The sequence below is a fragment of the Grus americana genome, chromosome Z (assembly GCF_028858705.1).
Source record: "Grus americana isolate bGruAme1 chromosome Z, bGruAme1.mat, whole genome shotgun sequence".
NCBI lineage: Eukaryota > Metazoa > Chordata > Aves > Gruiformes > Gruidae > Grus > Grus americana.
This window is the reverse complement of record NC_072891.1, coordinates 80,070,953-80,096,337: the sequence shown is the minus strand read 5'-3', so window position 1 is coordinate 80,096,337 and position 25,385 is coordinate 80,070,953. Positions and strand designations below refer to the sequence as shown.

The 25,385-nt window shown below is 43.3% G+C and overlaps 1 protein-coding gene across 6 annotated transcripts in view; it reads left to right on the top strand.

Moving 5' to 3' along the window:
- Positions 1-18,222: 18,222 nt before the first annotated feature.
- The window catches only part of SSBP2 (single stranded DNA binding protein 2), a 199,139-nt gene continuing 191,976 nt past the window's right edge, over positions 18,223-25,385 (top strand). For all 6 annotated transcript variants that reach the window (XM_054810058.1, XM_054810056.1, XM_054810059.1 and 3 more), the window contains exon 1: positions 18,223-18,358. In XM_054810058.1, coding sequence (XP_054666033.1) covers positions 18,300-18,358 — 59 coding nt within the window. In that variant the 5' untranslated portion in view covers positions 18,223-18,299. The remainder of the gene's footprint in view (positions 18,359-25,385) is intronic.

Below are 25,385 nucleotides of genomic sequence, written 5' to 3'. Positions count from 1 at the left end.
TGGGACTGGATGCCTGGATGCTACACTTGACCCTCAAGTCTGTCCTGACTGTCAGCTGCAGAACTCCTGCTGCATTGGTAAATGATATAATGAATATGGTTAAAAGGAGGGGGATATAAGGGTTGATGAGCTGTTGGCATTTCTCCTCTGCTTTGTGGTCTGCTAAGTGCACAAAATAACTTCATGCCAAATTCAGCACATTTGGGAGTCCTTATCAGAAAGAATCTAAACTTGGACACAGGCGGTTTATGGTGAAGTGGGGATCCCTCTAAAAAGATGTGGTTGCAAAGAATTCACTGATACTGAGACTATTTGTGCCAGGAAAAAAAAAAAAAAAAGGAAAAAAAGAAAAAAAGCAGCTATGTGGCTTTTGAGCTCCATCCCCAGGAGGGGACCTGGGACCTGCAGTAAGCCCAGGGACTGCTGGGCGAAGCATGGAGCCCGAGATTGCAGCCAGGTTGCTGACTGGGGAGGTACCTTGAGATTGCAATCAACAAACCTGGGGAACTCTTCAGTTTTGAACTCTGCCCACAAAACTGTTCTTCCCTCTTGCCTGATGACGGTCTAAGATAGCAAGCCACAGAAAGTGTCCTGGGAGCAAAGCGAATGCCCTGATCACTAGTTTGCAGCATCATATTCCCCATTTCTACATAATCCTCCTGGAATCTGTCATACGTTTGTGGGGAGGTGGGTCTATCTTCCAGGTATCCAAGTCTCTTTTGTCCCTTCAGTGTGTTGAAAAAATGCGGCTAGAGCTGTATTATTGCAAAGGTCTGATCCTATGTAATATATCCTGAGAATATTTACCAGGGGTGGTGGAGGAAACCTGAACGGAAAGTCAGGTAGTTTCCATAGTGCAGTGGAAGGTAAGGCAGGAGATGTCAAACTGGGCTGTGCGGTGCCTGACAAAATGTCGAGTCGAAAAGCAACAGGCTTGTGAGCCCACAGCTGTCGGCAGCTGGAAGGGGATATTTTTGATCACAATATTCTGCCTAGCACTTCAGTTCCAACCAAGCCCTTCTTTAGGTACCTGCATACATCCTTTACTGAATGTAGCTCATCTAGCTCACTTCATAACACTTTTAAGAATTAAAATGCTGTGCAATTGGTATTGATATTGTGATAGCTCAGGCAGGGTCAGGGCTGCATTGTGCTAAGCTCTTCCAGACAGCTAGATAAAAGTCTCTGATCCATAAAGTAGACAAGGCATTAGTAGAAATACAACAGATAAAGCTGAAAAAAACAAAGCAAGCTGCAACAACAGCCCACAACATTTGTCCACGCTGAAGGGTTGACAGTCAATCTCATATGGCATGGAGAAGACAACAAGGAAAGGTGGCTCTGCTTGGCCTCACGGAGCACTAACTGTTATTACAATCACTATCAAAGTTAGAGGAAATTGCATCCATTTTACTGTTGAAATGTACAAAATGTACAAAGCTTTCCCAGCATCCATAAACAGTTAAATATATTAGAAAATAGAGGACATGAGCTTGCTGTTGTTCTTCAGTCTCAACTTGTATTGCTTTCAGTGGCCATTTAACCTCGATAAAGACAGAAGGATCCAGGCGCAATGTTTTTAATTACAAGTGGCATTTCTAAGCCTTCTGTGGTCTGCGCCTAATCCAAAAAAATGACTTCATTTTGGACTCTGGCGGCATGGATGCTCTGTGTAAAAGGCAGACTGCAAACTAGTTTCCATCCTGCTTTAATAATAGGTTCACAATCCAAAAAGGAACTTTAAACACTTTACTTTAATATTCAGACTTAAAGCTTTCCCTCTGTAAAGGGGTTTATAACCCAGCAATAAAAGACTGCCTTTGAAAGTTGACTTAAAAGGTCTTAGTAAAGCAGTGAATTTTTAGATTTAGGCTTTCAGTATTTAAAAAAACATTAACCTTTGAACAGAGATAAACAAATTGGTAGGTTGCATGACTAAATCTGCCCCGACTGGGTGATAGAGTCAACCTCCTTCACACAGACAAAACATGCAGGATGCTCCAATGCAGAAACACGTTCAGTAATGCATCCTGCTAAGTGAAAGTGATGGGGATCGATGCTGCTGGGAAGAGGTTTCTGTGGAGCATGGCACGAACAAAGCTCTTCTGCAACTGCAGACCTGGCCCTTACCAATGAGGGCAAAGGCACGGGGAACGAGCGGGAAAGGAGAGATGGCATGCAAGAAATGTAAAGAAAGAACTGAAACAAATGTTAAGATCGGTTTCTACATGGCAGATAGCCAGAGGAAATATTTTTCTACTGGGTGGATAAGGGCTTGTCTTCTGCTGAGGTGTGACCAAGCCCCACTGGGACTCCTGTGAGCTTTCAAGGAATTGGCAGGGGCCAGGGGAATCTACATGGAAAAAACCCAGTTTTTATGCAAATTAGATGTAAATGTTCCAATGGATGAGCTAGTTACTGTTTCCTTTGAGAACATCATAGGATGTTCGCTGTTAGAGTTTTCCCTGTATCTCAACTACTTATTTCTCTTATTGATTTCACCCCAGTTTGCCTCGTTATACTACTTTCTCCACAGTCAGCCATTCTGTATAACCCCCAGGATCCATCCTTCCCTCAGGAAGCTCCTTCTGCAGTCAGCTGCAGTATCCCTGAATTGACTGGTTAAGTCTGTGCCATTTGTATTTGTATTCTTATGGCCTCTAGATGCTGGTACCTTGCCAAACCCCCGTGGTTGCCTTTTAGCCAAGCTATTTATACTACGTAGATATATACGTATAAAAACAAAAAAAACCCGATCACATCAGCATCTGGACATTTTGCTTTGCTCCTTCTCTAAAATTACCTCTGTTTGTCAATATTTTTTTTCTTAGGATGATGCCTTCAGAACGAAATGTGAACTCACAGCAGAATATTTTATATAACGGTGTAGTGCTTCTTTTCCTTGACAAAGAGGAACCAATCAATCTTAAGATAGTTTGTTTTCTTTAAAGATCTCTGTCTCCTTTACTTTAAGCTGATAGATAACTATCCTTTTAGGGGCTCTCACCCTTTTCCCAATAAGACAGGTGGGTTTTGCTCTCATTATCCCTCTGTCCCCCAGCACAGGAGAGCCACCATCTCCTTCCTCAGACGCCAGCATCAGTGGCTTCCAGGAAAGCGGCACGTGACTGCCGTGATACCGAGCCCCCATCCCACCTGGCAGACAGGTCGCACGTTCGCTGATCACATCGTCGGGCTAAGTTCCAGTCCTCCACCCTAATGAAGTATGACCGCGGCAGCGCAGCCAGACTCGGCGGGAGCCCACGGAGAGCCCTGCGGCTGTATCTCCTCGTGGAGGACCATAGGTGATGTCCCCAGAGCGCTGAGGTCAGGGGCACAGGCAAGGCTCTGCTGACTCTTGTCGTCGTCCTTCTGCATGAGGTTTGAGCTCCTCGTCCCACGTGACAGTGTTCTACTCGCAGCCGATCTGAATTAATTTTTCAAGTAAGATTTCATGAGGCAGTATCAAATGCTTTCCTGAAATCCAAATATATTACATCTACTGCTTTCCCATCATCTGCTAATTTTGTAATTCCATCAAAAATGCAATCAGGTTTGTCTGGTGAGGTTTATTCTTTATAAATCCCATGATTCAATTTACCTACCAGTGGAGGATGAAGGACTGAGCCAACCTTTGCAAGCTTAATCAAACTCATCCAAACCTCTGTGTTCAATAGATTGAACTGGAAGTTTTGCAAGAAGAGGCTTGCTCTCATCATTTGCCTCACTTTGTGGTTTCTAATGGGATGGAAATACTGGAAGAAAAGGCTTTGGCACTGCATTTCAGTACTTCTCCACCGTTTGGAAACAGGGAAAAGCACAAAAAAAAAGTTTATTTTAAAGTAGATTGTTTCAGACTGTAAAAAAAAAAGGGTTCTGGAAGATGAAAAAGAGATTGTTAGGTAACAAACAGCTTAGATCCAACTTTACTCTTAACTAGTTATTTCCATTACCCCTGCTGAAGTTGCCAAAAAAAAGAAAAAAAATCAAGACAATTAAAAACCCCAAACAATTTGGGTAGAGATTTCACTGGCACATCTGGGATCCTCTAGAGCCCCAACTAGCAGTGGACAGACATACAATTGCATGACAGACAAAGTCTGCTACTTAAGACTCTTAAATTAGCACAGTATCTGATGAACTTCGAGACCTTGCTCAGTATACTTCTCCCCACTTCAGAAAAAGCACCTCAAATCTTGCTTTCTAAAGATCTAGATTTTTTCTTTTCCTAGACAATTGCTTTCCCATATCAAAAACCTCATCCTTTCATTTGCTTTCCACCGTGTTGTGGAAAGCATTTGTGTTTGCATTTTGTGTTTTTATATTCCCATTTGCTTTTATGCATTTGAATTTGAAAGGGCTCTCTTCAGTGTCTCAAATGCATGTACTGCTCAGAGAAGGGAATTCTTAGGACTTGTAGGGAACTTGGGCACCAAACCCATGATTCATAGAAGATTATTTCTATAAACAAAACACTGAGGAATATAATAGTGGGGCAGAAATCAACATTGAACTTGAAAGAGGTTTAAAAAGAGTGAATACATTGTATGCTGAGTGTAATAGGAGTTACCTTAAAGATGAGTCTGGTGTGCTGCTGCATGCAGTTCAATCAAGTGATTAAAAAAAAAGAAAAAAAAGAAGGAAAACAGAAAGCCAGCCTGGTTGATTAAAGTGTAAAATATCTGAATATTGGCTAAACCATGCAGAAGTACTCAGCACCTCAGCTTAACACCGAAGCTGCCAAAAGAGGTGAAGTCAAAATGAGTGTGAGGGATGCACAGACTCTTTTTGTACCGGGTGAGGTGCCATTGCACAAGCAGGCGCAGTGAGAACATCTGCCCGCAGGTCCTCGCTGCAGCTGAAATGGCAGCACTGCTTGCGCTATGTTGCACTTCGGCAGCTTGTGCGCTAATTGGGGGATAGCTTGCTTTGGCTAAAATGGTTACAGCAGCACGAGCTGAAGCGGCTTGCCTGGCAGACCTGGAAGCACAACCCTCGGAGGGGTAACAGCAACAGGGCATCACGCTACGGCGCCAGTTTGTCCAGCTGGGAAAGCCGAGGCTGGATGAGGAGGTGCCCACAGCCTGCCTTGCCGGCTCCTTTGAAACGTGTTTGGTCAGCCTGGTTGGCAGCTGCCCCCTTCCTGCTAGGTCCTGGGCAGTGAAGAGATTTTCTCTTATTTCCAGTCAAGTAATTCTTCAATGCCTTGGAGAGCCATTGTATCCGTACCCAGATACACAGGCAGTCCTTCTTTGGAAACACTGGTAAGTAATTGTATAATCATTTCTATGGTGACAAAGAGTGAGAACATAACTTTGAGACATTTAGAATAATACTGTGCCTAAGCAAGTGCATATTTTAAAATGTGTTGCTCGTGCATGACAAGGTCCTAGGCAACTTCTGGCAGTCACGAGAGACAGTCTACCATAAACCTCCTCACAGCAGGCAGCTACTCTGTCTGAAAATTAATTTCAAGAAACACAACTGACCACTGAGCAATTTTAGCAGTAGTTTTTGCTGAACCTTTTGTGGTAAACAATGTTGTTAGCTGAGCACAGAGTGACTGGACTTCAAAATTAAGAGCCAGGCCTACAGGCAAGTACAGAAATACTGCGCTGCCCGTGGTATGCTAGAGCATCCTTTGTTACGAGGCACACTCACCCCTGAATTCTCACACCAAGTGTAGCACCTGGAAAAACAAAACAGGCAACTTTTATATGTGATACCCACTTATTTTCATCTGCTTGCCTGAACCTTTTCTGAAAAAATAGTTCCTGAAATATTTCAAGTAAAAGTAAGTTTAAAAAATGGGCTTAAACACCTCTGTCAAAAGATATGAATAGCTTGTATACCAAAAACAAATGCTTTAAATGCTTTTGCTAAATTGGGTCTTAATGTAAGTCTTCTTTGGGAAATGCAGCTGACTGAATTCAAATTCCAATTGCAAGACAAGAGCAAAGACATATACATACAGGGAAAGATGCATCAGGTTATTCTTTAAAGAATAGGAAAGGCTGGAGGGAATCTTGCCTACTCTTTTGTATGGTACACGATCCTTTCTGAACTGATTTTTCTCATGAATCTTGAGAGAGAAGGTAATATCATCAAGAAATGTTTTAATAGCTTCAGAATATTTAGATAGCTAATTGCATGAAACATTAACTATTTCTATGCCTTTTGCTTCAGCTTGGTCATTTTTAGCTCAAGTCTTGATATAGTTGGCTTCTAATGTACACCTAAGCAATGAACATAGAACATATCTTAAACTCTAATATGCTTTTCATCATGTAAGATATTTTCTATGTTTCAGATAGCTTGGACAATGTCACTGAACTTGTCAGATTCCCCTTCTGCTTCTCATAAACTAACACAATACTGTTGAGTTAGGCTTCATACTCCTGAAGACAAATATCCAAATCCATCCAAAAGATAGTTTACATTGATGGAAAACAAATGACGACATTTGTATTTGTGTTAGGAGCCAGATACTGCCAGAACCACAGAAATCAGTGGCAACACTCTGATTGGATGCTAGCATTTATAAATCCATTTTTTATTTTTAAGCAGACCTAATTTGGGAACCTTGAAACAGTTTATTAGACCCCTACTGTTTTGACTTCCATCTGTCCAAGTACTTCTTGAATGAGAAGGGGATTGTTGGGTAATAGCTATTGAATATATATATATATATGTTCATATATAATATATATATATAAGGTAGATTCACTGGAAGAGGTTAACAGAAAGATTTTCTTCACAGTTTCCTTCATGTCCTTCTGAAAATTTGAAGTTTGCTATTTCCTTAATCCTTAGCAGTAATGCTTAGTCCTACGCCATGATCCATCCTGGTTTCATTGGGAAATTTGCTCATTAATAGATCAGACTCGCTACACCTGAATTTAAAATTGTTTCCCTAGACATTACAAGCACCTATGGAGGTGAAAGAGGATTCATAAGAGGCAGTGAAAGAGAAAAAAAGTCTCAGTGGAAAGAAAGGTATTTCTTAAAATTGATTTTTAAGGAATCAGTATGCAGGGAGAAAGAGAAATATAAACTAAAATGGACTCTATTATTGTGTATTTCTTTGCTGGATTAATTTGTTGTTTCCATTAACATGAAAATTACCTTTAATCCTGACAGCTTTTTTAAAAAGGAGTGTGTTTGTTGGGATTGAATACGGTCTAACAGCAGTATCAAATCCAGAACAATTCTCATGAGCAGCCACCAACTGATGACGGAAAGTGGAGTATTTGGGAAGTCACATCAAGTGCCTACTCCTGCCTCCACTTAAGGCAATGAGAAACCAGGGCCAAACTCTTTAAAAGAATGATAGTCTCACAAAGGAAAGATCAGGGAGAAAGCTAGCATGTGGAAATGAAATGGCTCCCTGATTCTTAGTATGCTGGGCAATTGAGATATCTTTTTCTAGCAAAACATTTTTATCCCCACAGTAATGTATGACATTTTTTCCATTTTAAGGTGGGATACTTCAGGCTTACAAGAAATTCCAATAGACTGAACAGAGAATGCCTAATATTTGAGGTATGACCCAAAGTCTTGTCAAGAATACATAAAATAACGTAGCTTTTCAGAACCATTAAGAAATGTCTTGCTAGTCTGGTGTGAGTTTGTTGAACTCAACATGCTGGAAAAGGCTCAGTATTGGGGCTAACTAAAAATGGCATTAGAAGGACCAGCCACACAGGGAAATTAAAGTGGTCTCCTTCAGAAAAGGTTCAGGACAGTGCCAGTCTCAGGATGGCTACAAGGGTTTTGTACTGGGCAAAGAGAGTAATAAGAAACTAAAAAACTTTTGGCATTTCAACTTTATTGAAAAAGGGTACAAAGGAACCACCTCTGGATATTGTAAAACTAACAAATAAATTCTTTACAGCTGCACAAGGAAAGATAACAATGAGAGCCCAATATTTCATTCCTAGCACAGTAAAAAATCCTATTACAGCCAATGCAGTTATGGGTGCACCAGCTGTATTCTGGGAATTCTATATAACTCCTGTCTGTTTCTGAACCAAAACCCCTGAGGGCCAGCTTGCGAGATTAAAAAGTCCTCCTCTTTCATATACATGCCCTTCCACATCCCTGTTCGTTTACCAGTGTCTGGAATTAAGTAAGTTGTCATAATCGGACATGATGCCCTTCCAGGCCAGAAGGAGCTTCTCCAGAGCTGCCTTCCTACCTTGCACTCTTGTGTATTAGCAACAGTCATATAAAAAATGCACCTCATTCTTCCCTACTAAAATCTATACCTTGGGATGCACTAGTCAGACATATCTCGTGCTGTTGGAAGAATGTTTTTTTGGTTTGGGTTTTTTTTTAAGTGCAGAAGAGAATTAAAAAAAAAAAAAAAAAAGAAATGGAAGAAATTAAAACATCTCTGCTTCTCAAGTCCACTTTTCTATGACCAGAGGAAAAAGGCTACCACAGGTCAGGTAAGCATCATGAAGCTGGGCTATAAATTTTGACCTTGGATATGAAAAACGGTAAAAGAAAGACATTTTAAATAACACAATTCACCTTAAATTTCAGGCTTCTTACTCAGATATCCTAGGAATCTACCATGCCAGCCAGACTACCAGCAGTAAGTATGCAGAGAACTCAAGAGGAGAGAACAGATGGGAGAAGCCACTGTTTCTAATAGAGCCCTAAGGCATCCCTGTTCCCTTGTTCAGGACTTCATTTTGTAACCTTCCCTGTTCCAGCTGCTCAGACCAGGCCTTGATTTTCCTCACAGACCCTTCATTTGTCAGAAAGACCCACCTGGGGAGAGAGCAAATGGCTTCAGCCATGAGAACCACTCCGCCTGCACAAACAAATCTCTGACGGGCCAAAACAAGAGGTCGGAAGAGCTCATTCCATTCAGTTCCCCAAGTCAGACTTAGACACAGGAAGCAGCATTCAAGTGACCAGCAGAGAAGTCATCAGCAAAGGTTTTAATTCAAATATACCATTTATATCCATAAATGGAGGAGCAGGAAACCTTTCGGAGCTCTCAGTTCAGTCCAGCCTCATGACTTCCATGGTCTCCCAACAGGCTCTCACATCTCCTTGTGCTAGAAAGCCAACGAAGGTTAACTTTATGTTTCCCTAAGATGTAGCAGTCCCTGGAGACCCTGCATTAGGGTTGTCCTCTCTCAGTCATCACACTGGATTTCCAGCAGTTGGCTTAAATGAAAAAGAATATGAATAAGTGTCCTTTAATCTAAAAAATTGTGATGTGCTAAACTTCAGCAATTAACTTCAATTTCTTGTTCAACTTGTTTGAAAGTGAAGCCAGAATGGATCTAGAGGTGACCATCAGTGGAAGGTGTATTATCCAGGAACCTTCCTAGGAACATCATTAAATGATGGAAGTTAATGGCATCTTTAAAGACATTCATGCCATACAGACTACATAGGTGTGCATATATACCATATTACAGCCACTCTGCCACTGTTTCTATTAAAGTCCAATCGTTTGTGACTATTCATTTTCAGTAAAAGTTTAATATTTTTCTTCTTTCAGAAGCCAGAAGTGATTACTTCCATACCTCCCCCTAGCATGGTGACGGCAGAGTATTTCAGAAGGAAAGCCTGCAGATTCATTTAATATTAGTTTCTTAATTGAATAAAAATTGCAGATACATCAATGAATTGTATTTTCCTATATCTTGAATATTCATAAGTTAGTGCCATATGACACTCACTGAAGTGGATAAATGGTATTTTGAAAAAATTGGGCTCTACTCTTGCTCTGTAGTTCATCCTGGACTTCCACAAAGGCAATTTCAGGGTAGGGACCTTAGAGAAGAAAATGATGAAGCAGAAGTGCAGAGAAGAAAGGAGAGAGAAAGGATGAGAGTTTGTTCTTTCCATTAATATTAAACTGTCCATTTCCCAGCTGCAGGCTCATGAAAAGGAGACTTCTTGGTGATTACCCGGTAATTCAAACCTTACAAACCCACCTCAGAACACACAAAGACAAGGTAAAAAAGGATTTTTTTTATTGCAGTTTCATGAAATCTGATCCACAGCAGAGCCTGAAGAATTCAATAAGCTTTTGAACACATATGCAGACTGGTATCAATTTCTTTTTTTATTTCTTCCTTACCAGATGAACAATATATACGAACAATATTGTGTGTGTGCGCGCGCGCACACACGTGCACGTGTGTAAACATGAATAGCTTTTATAAATGGAAATGCCAAAGAATACAAGTAATAGTCTAGTTTCTGTAAAAGGCTTTGTCTCACAAAACAATCTGCTGCACAAACCCCAAACAAATCTCTAAAACAATATTCACGTGCTAACATTACAGAGTATGCTTGCCTTTTACTTGTTTACCTATTCAGAAGAGAAACCAAGAAATGTTGAATCAAAGATGAACCTAAGTAGCAAGTTATCTTCACAATCCCCCAGTACTGTGATCACAGAACACAGTGAGAGTCAAAGCATTCCCCTCCCAAGCTAGTGCATCCTCAGTGCTGTGACACTGCCTATAGCCCATTATAACCCTGCTCCACCCTTCCTTACCTATAGAGAACTCAGAATGAAAAGGTGGTCGTTTGGTCCCTCTGGTGTAATTGTGCCTGTAACACACAGTTGTAACAGGGACTGAATTTCCTGTAGTTCCTCATGTCTCCCAGTTACCCATGAAAAGCCAAAGGTTATCAACAAAGTAAGTTCTGCAGTGTGTATTACCTGAGACAAATAAAAAAGTTCCATCTACTTTTGGTTCAGTGAAAGCCTGTATGAGAAATAAGCAACATTGTCTTACTTTTTTTTCTTGGTTCCATATACCATCCAGCACTTTTAGTCAGTTTTCCTTGTTATTTTGTTGGATTTTTGGGAAGGTTCTATCGATTATATTCCCATAATGATTTTGTTCATTTATGAATCTGTGATATCTTGGAAGTTTAAGAGAAACAAAACATATAAAGTACAAATTAATGAATAATACTGTGCTTTTCTTTCTTACTTTTAACACTGCTATTTGCCAGCTGTTAAGCAATCAGTCAGATCTGGTATAACTTTGATTTGCTACGTGCCAGTGTTTTGAATCATCACCACCCTCTCCCTGGGCCCCAGGTCCAAAACAGGGTGAAATTTTAGCAGTTTTCAATATATCTGTTCTTAACTGAACATGAAAACCTCAAATAGTTCATAAAAAGCAGAAGAATCTCAAATGTTGGTGCTGAAAGCAAATGAGATAACACTCCAGAGGCTATCAGAGTCCACTGGAACATTTCGTACTTGTTGAAAAGAAGAGCAAGCCTCCAGACAATTATTTTATTTTCTATGATTCTTGAGAGCCAAAGAAATTAGCTCCTTTGAATGGTAAGCCCACAATACAGGCCAAAATGATCTCTGTCTTCCCTGGGCTTATACACATCAAAGAAGGCAAAACTGCTGTATGTTTGAATGTGTTGATAGAGCATGGCTGATATGGTACACCAGTGAGATGACAATTCACCAATATGTGCTCAGTAAATATGTGGGGAAGAGAGAACCATTTTAGTCATCTTTTGTGTTAAATATGAACTTCTAATGTAAAGACCTACCCAGAGAATAGCACATCACATCTGTTTGTTTTATAAAACTGTGTAAAGGTTTGCCAATGCTGTCACAGTATGATAGCTTTGGCCATTTATTTTCCTGAATCTTCACTTCGAGTGCTACTGCTTGCTTGGGAATCTTTTTTTTACAAACAGAATTTAATAGATGTAAAAATGTGGATAGTTCTGAAGAGGTTATTTACCCTAATCAAGGTTAATTGCTGGCTAAAGCCAAAGTCTTTCTGCTGCTACACCTGTGCAACTCAAGGTCTGCAACTGCCAGCCTATAGCCCATGGTATGCAACCTCATTGGTATAGCTTCACAAAATTGCATTTTGACTAATCCTAAAACCAAAAGAAACAAATGTGTTAAATAAGCCTGTTGAAGTCAATGGCAGTCTGCATATGTCAGACCATCAGCAACTCCATACTGGGTTCATCCTTTTTCTGTAAAGTATTGCTGAGTGTAGTGACCCTGAAAATAAAAGTAATTTTGATTCTGCTAACAGCAGTTTTGATTCTGCTAATGTGATTTCTGAGTGTCAGTTGGGTTTGGTTTGTTTGTTTTTGGTTTTTTGGTTTGGTTTGGTTTTTTTAGCATAGCACTAAATGCTAAAAGCGGCAGCTAAGGCACCATAGTAGTGAAGTCCTTACCCACAAATCCCTGCACACACATCATGCAAAGATAGACCTGCCCACGTGGACCTCCAATATAGCCTCACATCCACCTATATCCACAGTTTTCAAGCTGTTTTTCTGCTAGTTATTGGCACATACAGCACAAGAGTCACATTCCTGATGTAACACATCACTGAACAGCAATGGTGATTTTCAGCTATCCTTCAAATGATTAATAACTGAGGCTACATGCTATTTCCAGCCCCCCCCCCAACTAGGTATTCTGGTAACATAATTTCACTCAGACAGCTTAAAACAAACAGATTTAGCCATGCTAACCAAAGAAATGAGGGCAATCCCACATGCTGCAGGTGTTTATGTATATGTCAGTCATAATTTTAATCCATTACCCAATTATCAACCAAATTTGACAAAAAAAAAAAAGGAGCAATTCCAGTTCTATAAGTGAAAATATGTGGCTGGGGAGAACAGGGAGACCATATCTGAGCTTTTCTATGAGAGGCAACATGAGTTCAACCCTTCGCCAGCACCTGAGAAGGCACACTCATGAGCATCTGTGTGTGAGAGTGAGCGAGAGGTTGTGAAAGCCCCTCCGGTGGAAATAGCATCAGGGAGACCAGAAACCACATAAGACACCAGAGAACAGTCTTAAGAGGGAGTATGGAGGAAACGAGTGCTCACAAACATGTTTTGTTTTGTTTTGTTTTTTCCATTGTATGAACTGCATTCAGACTGTGTGTCATTCTGTGCCCCTCACAGATAATTTCTGATACTCTGAACTGCATGTGTACACAAACTGGAAGCCAGAATACTTACTTACATGGGTGAGCAACCATATCATCGTCAGTGAGAGCAATAAACTAATGAAAGTTTTATTCCTACCAAGTTTTGTTAAGCTGAACATATTCAGGTTCTCTCTGGCCCATTCATAGATAAACTGTGTAAGAGGAGGCTGCAAAGCATCCTTGCCTCCTCTCCAAAGACAGGATGAAATTGTGGTTCTCATTGGAAAAAGAAAGTGCAAGGGGGAAGCAGGGTCATAAACTAGGTTTCATGGGAGAATGAGAGCGAGAAAGCAAGGACAGACTGTGTTACAGAATTGTAGCAGATTGCAAATTCTTCCAGTTGGTTTCAGTGTACAGCAGTGCCTCTTCCTATCCTGTAGCTCTGTGCTGGAAGATGTCCCCAGCTCCCTTCAGTCAGCTGCTCTGCATCTCGTGTCCTTTAGCAGGAGAGAATTCAGGCAACCAAACACTGCAGAGCAGCATCGGCTCTCTGTGATGGCGGAGACTCCTTCCTGGAGAACTGCAGAAACACCTATAAAAGGTATGTATCATGGAGGGAAAGAGAGACCCCTCATCGGCAGGAGACCTGGGTGACAGTTTATTAATAAGCCTTTCTTTGAGACGTAGAATCCATACAATATCTCAAGTTGGAAGTGACGCATAAGCATCATCTCTCCCTACCATTGAGCTATAATTTTATTTCCTCCCAACTGGAAAAGAGGGACAAATAAAGCCTTTGTTTTGCACTTGTGACCCATGAAGTCCTCCTCTCTTTATTCTCCAATAATGATTTAGGGCTCATTCACCTGAGCAATTCTTACTCATCTGTATGACACACGAATGAAAGTCTGCAGGATGAGGTTCATAGTTAGAAACTCCACAGAAAGATTAAACATCGTACAGAACGAAGAAGGATTCTTCAGAAAGGCTTCAAAGCTGCCTTGGTCACGTATCTGTTGAAAAAGACCAAACAAAAGCATCTCTTTCCCGTGATCTTGTCCAAAAAATCCTTCCAGCTACACAACAATAACTATATATAACTAGAATTAAAATAAGGGAGAACCATTTACCGACTTAACTTCCTGAATAGCCCTTTGTTAAGAGCTGTGTGAAACCTGCCAGTTAGATTAATTGATGATTTTGAAAATCAACAGAAGGGGCAGAACTATGTAGTAATTGTATATATGACTGCAAGTATATCAAGAAAATCACGATTCTGTAATATAAGTTACATTGTTTAAGTAAGTGTTACGCAGCCACACAAGTAATGTTCTACTGCAGACATTCTTAACGTTAATCCATAACGTAACTAGCTGCAGTAAGACAGGGAAAAAGACCCCACCCAGTTTGTAGCTATCCTATATCTCAGACAGGGTGATATAACATAACATATGTTTTAAAATGATAAAGACTTCCAAGAATAAGATGCAGTTTCCAGAAAAATAGTCATACACGCCCAAACAAAAGCCAAATCCTGTAATAATTGAATAATTGCAGCTTTCTGTATCCAAGAAGTTAAAAAAAAAAAATCCAGCCAAAACCAGCCCTTTTCAGTGGCTTAGCTGGTCAACACTCTTATACACAAAGCCCAGTGCTCTTCCCTAAAACCTAAGAATTAATCAGCATTATGTAAGAGATTTTTATAACACTCTAAAAATACATTGTGAATTCCTTTCCAGTGTTGGACTGAGAAGCTTTAAAGTACTGCCACCCCTTCATCCCCCTTTTTAACAAACATTGGATCTTCATTTCTGGTATTAGAAACTTGAATTTGTCTCAGTATTTGTGCCTCAAATCTCATTAATTACAGTATTGGCCTCATGAGATACAACTGCTGCTGCTAAGAGCAGTGTTTGTGCTCAAAATGATTGGAGCAAGGGCACAGATACACAGATATTTTATCTGTACAAACACTTTAAGAAAGAATTAATGACACATAAAATGCCATAGGACTATTTGGATGTTTTCATGTTAATTTACCTGCTTACTAAGCGAACTTTTGTATCCACGTGATAATGTTTTGTTTGCATGGTGCTGATAGATAATACACCGTGATAGCATTCCTGCAAAGGCAGTTGTAACATTAGCCTGGCAAATCTACAGCAGAGTCCTACAAGTACCTTATCCCTTTTTTGTGCTCTATTTTTCATATGCATAATAAATAAGTACTAGCACTATTTCTGTATTTTCCACTGAAGGATCTCTAAGCAAAATTACAAAGTCATCACCTGAATGTTAATGGTAGCTTGGGAACCAGACCTGTAAAGAGGAGTTTTAACACTGTTATTGGAGACTGAGCCATCCTGCTCATGCCTGAGCGTCCATCCTTCCCCAGTTCATTCCACTGTACCCCAAATCATAACTTATCTATGAACATGCAAGGCATTCGCACTTCTTTAGATCAAAATAAATCACAAGAATCTAAATAAGTTAAATGAGAAACGGGAACAAAGCATTTTCAGGCGTGCAAATCTTGTCATGGAATGCACATCCAAGGACACCACAGAAATCTTGTAATTGCAATTTTAGGAAACACCTCAACATTGCATTTTCCAGAATAAAACTTTTCCCATACAAGGCTGACACAACACTGACATAGCCATCTTCTCAAAATAACCCCCCACCCTTCAAACCACAAACAAATCAATCAAAACTACTGAGGCAAACAAAACAAGACATTTCACAGGGGAGGGGAAAAAAAAAAAAAAGAAGATGCAAAGAAGATTGCCTTGCCCAGGAATGACTTCCCCAGTGTTATCAGTTTCATGTGAAAGCCCTGCTGATACTATGGCTGATGGGTGCAGCGTAAAGCCTTGAACAGGAGGTAGTCAACATGTCTGATGGGATGATAATGGCTCTTCCACAGAGGGCAAGCAAATATTTAGATAAAATTTGTACTCTGCATTACGATGAAGCTGTACCAAAGTAAGTGTCAACCATCCTTTGTATGTTTGCGCAAGGATATCCATGTTCGTTCTTTTCCTTCCCTCAGCAACTCTTATTTTTTTTGTTTTACACACAACTCAAGTCCTTCTTTGTTCTCTGTCCTGATTCTTTCTCTGCCTTTCTGTCTTTGAACCATTTCCTGCCACCCGTACTCACACTGAATGCAGTCAGTCACATGGCTGCCTCCACCTGAACTCCCGTTAGAGACATTTAAGCATTATTCAGTACGAATGAGGGCAAAATACCTCCCTTTGACTCATGCTTCGTTAACCTGGCCTTCTCAGATTCTCTCCCTCATCTTTCCTCCCCTTTTATCACCCAAATTCACCGTGCATTGTTCTTGTACTTTGTTTCCTTTTTTTTGTTCTCACCCATGGTCATTTTCCTCTCCTTCATTTCCTCTGTTAGCTTCTCCTACCTTCCCTCTGCTCCTTGCTTATTTTCTCCTGCCATTTCCCACTAACTTTCTTCTCCCACCACAATCCGCTGTTTGCCACCTCGCTCATCATCCTTCCTCTGGTTTAACTTGGAAGTAAGCAGGAGCCTGGGTCCTGCCATGACATGGATGGAGGCCGGGGTGACGCTGCCAGTGAGCTGCACGGAAAGCCTAGTTTAATTCTTTCGCCAGACCCACTCCAACCACTCTCTCCCACATCACGCACAGCCCACTTGTGACAGGGAATTGCCTATGTGCAGCTACAGGCACCTCGGACTCTTCAGCCTGTGTCTCCTTCCTCTTGTCTCTGCTACTCCATCGCTAATTTGTTCCAGTCGCTCATTAATACCCTTAATCTCCTTCCCCTTCCCCCCCCCAATTTCACTGTTTCCTTCACTCTAGCAGCTCAAAATGCAGAGGATATTTTTTTTTTCCCCTGCAGCTCCAACAATGATAAACAGATGCTGGTGGTCGTACAACTTCCCTCCTCGAATTTTGCGTGGCGCACATTGTTCGTGACCTTTGCCTGCCAACACAACGGGGAGATGGGTGTATTTACAACCTGGCCTGACCAAGAAAAGCGCTCGGAGGGCTTGACATTAAACACTAAAAGCCCCCTTGGGTTACACACGTGAGAAGGTTTACAAGATTAGTCATACGTTTGTAGAGATAAGCAAGTATCAACATCTGCGAAATTTGGGATTATACTTTAGCAGGCAAATAGGCAAAAGGAATCCCGAGACCAGGGCGGTTCACAAAAAGCAAGTAATAAATGGTCCCAGTGGTTGCTCTCTTCCTATCATCTCTCTGGAGCACACAATTATTTGCAGTGTACCTTTAAAAAATCAAAGCATTTCCTCTAATTTTCTTTAGGGTTGGTTTGGTGGTGGTTTGTTTTTTTTTTTCCCAAGCTTTTCTAAGACACACTGTTTCGGTTCAGGAAATGTTTCCTCCCACCCTCCCATGGCTAAAGGCCGGTCTCGCCTCCAGCCCATGAGGCCCAAGTTATCCTTCGGGAGCCCCCTCCGCTCGGGGGTCGCTCTCCCGTGGCAGGGACGGCTCCCCCGGCCCGTCCCTACCCTTCCTCGCCCTGCCGTGGGGGAAGGGTTTGACCTTCGACGCTGAGGAAATGGGGGTCTCAGCGGGAGGTGCCCGACCAGGGGTGCCCGTCGGCTGCGGGCCAGGCGGGTGCCTCTGCGGGCTCGGGGGGAGGCGACCCCGGGAACCCTGAGGAGGCACAAAGGGGGAGCAGGGCGCGGACCCTGAGGGCACCTGGAGCTGGGGGCGGCCGAGGAGGGGGCTGTGGGAAGGGAGGGAGAGGGGGCGGCCGCCGCCCGGCCTCCCCCGGGGTGGTGGTTGGGGGAGAGGGGGGTGGCGGGGGCGACCGCGCACCGGCTGCGCTCCCGGCCCTCGGGGGGACGGGGGGGTGGTAGATCGCTGCGCGGCCGGCTGAGAGGAGCGGGCTGGGGGGAGGTGGGAGCGAAGGGGCCGATGAGGGAGGGATGGAGGGAGAGAGGGATGGAGGGCGGGCGGGCGGCGGGGAGGCCGCGGGCTGGCTGCCGGCGCCGGCTGCCGAGCGAGTCCGGTCCGCAGTTTGCCGCTCGCCGCCGAGCTCTCCCTCGCCGGCAGCGGCGGCGGGCGGGTGGCGCGCGCTCGGAACAGCCGGTTGTTTAAAATCCTTCTAGAACCGTTTCTAATTCCCCCTTGCGCCGGGGAAGGGAGAGCGCGAGCGGGGGGGGAGGAGGAGCCGAGGGGGCGGGGGGGGGGAGGAGGGAGCAGCCCGTCCGGGTCTCCGTCTGTCGATCACGGCGCGAGGGGCGTGCCCGCCCGCCCGCCCGGCCAATGGGATGTGTGTGTGGCGGCGTCTCCATGGTGACGGGGCTGTTCCCGGGGAGGCTGATGGGTTGACAGGTGCGTGACAGTCGGAGCTCTCTGCAGGCATGTACGGCAAAGGCAAGAGCAACAGCAGCGTCCCGTCCGACAGCCAGGCCAGGGAGAAGTGAGTACAGCCCGCCGGGTTGCGCGGACGGACCGCGCCTTACGCGGGCGCCGACCCTGCCCGCAAAGTAACTGTCCTGCCGGCGGGCGGTGCGGTGCAGGGCGGGCGCGGCGGGAGGACGGACGGACGGACCGAGGGGGCCCGGCGCCGCCCGGGCCGGCGTGAGGGGGCAGGAGGCCGAGGCCGCGCCGCTCGGGCGGGAGGGGCTGCGGAGCGGGGGTCCCCGCGGCGGGACGGCGGCAACCGGGCGAGGGGACCGCAGCGGGCGCCCCCCCGCCTTTCGCGGCCGCTCCTCCGCGGGGCGGGCGGCCGAGCGGCGCCGGGCTCCCCCCTTCCCCGTCCCCGGAACCCTCCGCGGGGCTCGGCGGGGCAAGGTGCCGGGACAACTTGGGTAACAAAGAGCCCCGGCCCGGGGACGGGCACACGGGCGCACGGGGAAGGGGGGGCAGGCGGGGGCCGCCTCCCGCCGCTTCCCAACTCGCCGCCTCGCAACTTTTCCCCGGGACCGCGCACCCGGCGGCCCCGGCCCCGCGGCGCATTGTTCTCCGGGGCGCACGGCGGGGCAGGCGCCGCGCTCCGGCTCCCGCCCCGCCAAACAAAGGTGCTGTCGGGATGGGCACACCCCCCCTTTTTGGCTTTTTTGGGGTGCCGGCGCGCGGCAGGGCTCCCTCGCACCCCCCCCGGCCTGAATCCGGCCGGTGCCGAAACACCCTGCAAAAAACTACTTTTTTTTTTTTTTCTTTCCTCCCCCCCTGCTCTTCCCCCCCCCGAATAAAATCACCAGCTGAACCGCGCGAAGGCTCCTTTATTATTTTTCTCTCTCCTCCCCGTGTAAACACACGGCTCTTGGGAGCGGGGAGACACCGACGGCGCCCGCGGGAAGCGGCGCGGACCGGGCCCCAGCTGCCCGGCGGGATGCGGCGGGGCGGCGAGCAGCCCTGCCGGGCTGGGGATGCCTCCTTCCCCGGGCCCTGCGCTGCGGTTAGGGCAGGCGGGGAGGATTTGAGGAGAAGAACGAGTTTTTGGAATGGACGGCGTCTCTTTAAGTTGTCCGTAGTGGCAGCTTCTTGGCGTTACTGAGGCCGGTTTAGCACGGGGAGCAGGCGGCGGTGGTGGAGGGGGAGGAAAAGCCCGTGTGAGGGGGAGGAGGTGGCTTCAGCCTGGGGAAGGTCGGGGTAAGGCTGCTGAGGGGGTCCGGAGGTGGGGACCTCCTGCCAGCAACCAGGTTTGCACCTATCCGCTGCAAAAAATCGCATTGCTCCAGAATTGCGTTTAACATCAGACTGAATACTCCGGGCACGGCTGATGAGTTTCTCTTCAGGCAGTTTGTCTTGAACCTTCACCTAAAAGTTTTTTTGTTGTCGATTTTTGTTGGGTTTTTTTGCTACAGTATTTTAGAGACTTCCTAATTCCAGAGACTGGCATGCAAGCTTCCTGGAACAGCAGCAGGCCGGACATCTCTGTTGCTACAGGAGAGGGAGATGCTAGGGGAAATTTAAAGTGTTGTTATGTTTGGGAATTTCACACCTAACTTTGCAATGAGAAGGTAGAGGAAGACAGAGGCAGCCCTGACGTGAAATGTTAATTGCTGAGATGGAGTGGGAGACACAACTTGGGCACTAAAATCTAATCAACTAGTGGCACTTCTTACTCCCAGTGCAGGAGTAATTTTTAAAATAATTGCTTAAGTGGCTAGTGGAAGCGTTGTTTATTTGGTATAGCAAAATTATACAATTAAACCATTTTCTTGTGCCACATAGCTGCTGGCATTTGCCAGTACACTTGGTAAGTTCCTGAAGGGCACAATAGGATCACACTATGGGTCTAGATAAAACAAATCTATAGGGCTGCTGTTTGTTGGATCAGATGGAGATCATGTTCTTTTAATTCTGCTTTGCAAAAACTACCCATTACAAGCCACACACGCAACTGCTCTGGTCCTAGGGCTGAAACTTTAAACTGTTTTTTCAGTCTTCTTCTTTCATTGTAGCTGATTTTTCTTCTGGATTCTTGCTGTCATAAAGCACATGATATTTCATGTAAGAAAATGCTTAATAATTTTCAGGACAAGACTGCCAAACTTGACCTATTGCCCAGTAGCAACTGCCCTCCTAAGTAAAGTTATGGGGGGCCTGCTAGATGGTGCTGTTTGATTTAAATACACTTTGCCTCCCACTCATTATAACTAACAGCAGGAAGTGTCAATTCCTCATGTATAGATTATTTTATGCAAAACACTGAAATGAATTGTTCTTAAATCATGAACTTGACAGATTAGTAACTTCTTGGTAGCATCTACTTACGGATAAACACAACTGGGAATTTAGAAACACCCTTTTCCTCTCTTACCTCCCCCTGCCCCTGCAACTGTCCTTTCCTTTAATAAAAAAAAAAAAGCTGAAAGACTTGGTTTATGATTTGGAATGTCGTTATATAGTCTGCATTCCAGATTTTTTTTTATTACATATTTTCAGGTTTCCTCTTAGCAGATCATATCATTGCCATTTTCATATGCTTTGTTTTTGACATCCAAAAAGCTGTGATTACATTTTTTCCTCTTTCTTATGACATTGTTTTTCAGCTATGCAATGTTTCTCCCAAGCTGCTGCATGAGTTCTTGTTCTGCTCAGAAAAGTTGCTATTGAATTAAATAGCTCTACAAAGATACAGCTCTGACTTCTGCATGAGACTGTGTTAATTTGAAAACCACAGAGAAAATGTGTATGTTTGACTGATACATTCAGTATTTATTTAATCAAGAAGAACAGGATTATAATTATGTTTAATTTGAAAGTTTTTAGAACAGAACATGTAACTTTGTCATGTTTCCTCAAGGTTTTAAGTATCTAAACTGTGTAGCCAGTAACCAATCTCTGAAATACACTTACAATAATTAAAGAAATAATTTTTAAAAAAAAATGCACTACCTTGGGTTTGGACGGCCTAATTATGTGGAACATGTTTCTTTCCCATGAGAATGCGTGCCAGTGAGAGGACTAGGGTGTGAAGAGAGTATTTATCAAGTGTGGAAAAGATGTGTGTTCTTCAGATGTTGTTTGTAATCAAGGATGTGATATATTTTACAGATCAATCCAGTGCCAAATATGTTTGCAGTGTGGTATCTCACTATATGTCTTTAATGTTTATGTCCTTTGAGGTTATATAATTTCTATTAAAATGAACAAGTTTTGCAAGTCATTTAGAGTAGCCCTTGGCAAGTTTTCAGTTCCAAAGGTGCCATTCGTTTTATGGTCTTTCCCTTTCTCCCTTCTGCCTGACCTTTGGGGTAAATTATCTGTATTATTTGGCTTAACAACACATGTGAAGTGTGCATAGGTGAATTCAGGGAAAAAGAATACCTAATTTTATGCCAGAGAGGTACACTACAGCACAGCTGGGTAAAACACTAAAAATGAAGGCACGCGATACCTGTGGGGTACCCCTCTGTGTGGCATGAAGAAGAGAGAAAAATCACAAGTGTTGTGCCTCTTCTTCCCATTCTGGAACAGCTGTTACTTAATTTTGGGTTCATGCCATCCCTATCCCATAAAAGATGGGAAAGTTGTATTAAACAGTAGCTTTTCCACCACTTGTGCTGTGCTGGGGCCAAATAAGGCTGATCTGCATTGTAGAAGGAAAAAGACTAAACAGCTTCTTTTGTTATGTCTTCACAGCAAATGTATCTTTTTTCTTCCCCCCCCCCCCCCCCCCCCCATCCTTTAAAATTGGATTAATTCAGATTAGGAGCTTGGACCTGCCGATATCTCATTGAATGGTGAAACTCTGTAAACTTTTAATCTTGGAGAAAGAAGGACCAGACTATACAAAAGTTATGTAGATAGATAATCTATAAATAATGTTTTAAGTTAGAAAACATATGTAGAAAAAGTTGAAAGGAGCATATATCATAAGGAAAACTAGACTCTGGAGGGATTACATGTTTTGTGTTCAGTTCTCTTGATCTTTCAGGGCTCTTCTAAACTAGTCTTTTTTCCAAGATGCCCTTACCTTGTTCGGGCTCAGCAGACATGCAGATTTTGTGTAACAACTAACTGGGTGACTCCAGATTGTGATTTTCGTTGATCTAAAAGGATGCATGATCAAAATAGCAACATAGAAGCAAACATTAGAGTCACTTATTGATTGATTTTCAGTTTAGTGTAGATCAGCTTGGTGTAGAAGAAGACATAAAGAAAGTGGGAATACTTGATTGCTGCTGTCATGGTATTCTTGCTCCACTTTTTTGTATGACCCTAGCTGTAAATGTCTTGCACGTTTGATCTTAGCCAGTTGGTCACGTGGAGGAAGACGCGTGTTTTTCTTTTCCACTTTGCTGCTGCTTTGAAGGAGAAAGAAGATGTCTCCTTTGTTGTTTCTTCTTAAGTCTGTTTTGGGTGGTTGGCTATTGGGATGTATGGCTCCTTTATGAGTGGTGTGGGTGCCTGCTTTTATAGATCTCTCTTCCCAAGCGGGAAAGGGGAGTGAAATTTACACAACTGCTGTCATTTTCTTGTTGATGCCAGTAGGGTTCTCTGTAAATAGAGAAAAACTTACCATTGCTTTTCTCATTTGATTCTGCCGCTGTTTAGGAAAACTGAGATTTCTGAGGGCTTTGGAGGATTTGTGGATTTCTAGAGATAGTTTTTTGGTTGTTGGTTTGGTGGGGGTTTTTTTGGTGGTTTTTTTTTGTTTTGTTTTTAAATTTGGAAAGACAGCATTGCATTCATTTACATAGCAGGTTACCTTTTTCTGCTGTAATGTTTGCAAGCTACATAAAAATAAGATACAGATTAAAATTAATTGGCTTCAGTGATAAATTTGCTGTTCATCTCTGGGAAATGGTGAGCTAGTTTTTCAAGTTTCAGCTGGTGAAAGATATATTGACATCTGGGTTTTTTTTTTTCTTCCCTTTGAAAACAAAATCGGCAGTTTAATCCAGCCTCTTTTACAAAATTCAGGTTTGACATTTGTACACTGATTTCATCCATCAGATCTAACTTGTAAAAGTTGCAGGTATACTGCTCTGGGAGACTATGAATATAACACCTTCTGCAATTTTAGAAGAATATACTTTTTGATAAGAGCGCAGAAGGGAAGATTCTGGATTGCTCAGTATTTATTGTTGATCACAGGGCTTCAAGTACTCTTTTACACTGCACATGTGTGTTGGACAGCATATGAAGGTGTTTCAGATAAGATATGTGCTGCAATTCAGACCACTGAAAATAACTGCTTTTATGGTATAGATTTAACAGTCAGAACGACAGCTGCAGTGGACCATAGAGACTTACTTCAGTATAGCAGTGTCCTGAAACACATACCCAACTTTTACGTGTATTGCTTACGGCAAGGATATTTATTTGTTTCCATACAGTTAAGCACATACAAATACTTTATTGAACTGGCAAGAACCAAGGAAAAAAAGATGCTTCAGTTTCTGCATTGCTTCCTCTACACAATTGGTCTGCTCACAAAAGGTTTGGTTTTGGTTTTTTTTCCTGTGGTTTTTCTTAATGATGAACATTACGAGGTGCCTGATTCCAGCGTTGTAGGCTCTGTAGTGCCGAGCAAACTTGCTACTGGAGAGCAAGGACTTCTGGAGCCTGCTCAGACCTACTGGGTACAGCAGATGCAGCCTGGACTACAGTGAGCTTGATTTGGGCTTGGCTACGAGGTAATTAAATCTTGCTGGAGGAGGCAGTAGTTAACAGAAACTGGTATATATTAATAATTCATTTTGCTTGAATTATAGGCATATGATAATGTCACAAGTATTAAAGCAGCCAAACAAGATTTTCATAACTTTGCCAATCTTACACTGTTTGGGTGGAAAATTTATAATGGCACATATAAGCCTTATGCTGATTTATTTAATTTCTGTGTGTGTAAAAGTTCAGGTGAAACGTTTTGGCTCGTTTTGAAAATTAGGCAAGGAAAAAATGTGCTTTCCAATGTTTTAAAAGTTCTTGCAACTTTTACCATGGAAGACCAATAGTACCTCTCTACTTCAAAACACTTGGAATCTAGTTGAAAAAAGATGAGGGATTTTATTCCAAGGATGTGTCTTTTTCAATTTGCATGACAAAGCATCTGAATTTAGCCAGGATACAAGCCTTTTCAAAAAGATCAATTTGCATATGCTTAGGGCTTACTAACTGTAATCGCTGAATATTTCATCTTTGCTGGGAGTGCAGCAGATACTGGGATCAGAGGAGTGGCTTGGGGAGAAAAAAATGGGACTGGGTGCTGGTGGGAAGGAGGGCGTAAATATGAGCAGTTGGAGCCTGCAGCCATGAGATGCCAGGACGTAGAGATAACTGGGGCTGGCTCTTGAAGGAGGATGGAGGAAGCGGGGTGGGGAAATGGCCGGTCTGGAGAGACAAGGCAAAGAATTGCTCCCTTAAGGGACCAGAGATCTGGTTGGGAGCTGGTGCATTGAGACAAGGAAAATAGACCTGGTGCAAAGCAGGGAACAGAGCCAGGACAGCGATGCCTTCAGGGAGACAGGTCAAGAACTGGAAGGGTTTTGTTAAGTTAGGAGGAACGTACTGTCCCTCCTTCAAGGGAGGTAGTAGAAAATGACCGTTCTTTTGCTGCCAGCAAGTACCTATGAGACCAAGGGGTAAAATGTCTGATCTCCAAGATAAAACCTAGGAACACCTATGCAATACTGACTTGACTGAAATGGCAGAGGTGTGTAGAAGTCCTAAAACCTGTAGCTCGGATTAGATGTCAGCGGTTTGGGAGGGAAGGGTAGGACTTGCCATTCAAAAGCAGCTGGAATAGTGTGTCTGAGTGCAATGTCTGCGTGTTGTACTTGCATTCTCAGTAACATTCTTTTAACTTGGAAAATATGGATATATACTACGCGTTGTTCTTACTTTGTCCTCATTTGCGTGTTCACTGATGTATTTTTTTTTTTCCTCTGGAAAAACTCTGGGTTTTTATTGCGCAGAATAGAGCATTGTTTTCATAATGAGTAGCTATTTGATAATTTGCTATTTTGCTGTCATGCGGTATGTGCCTC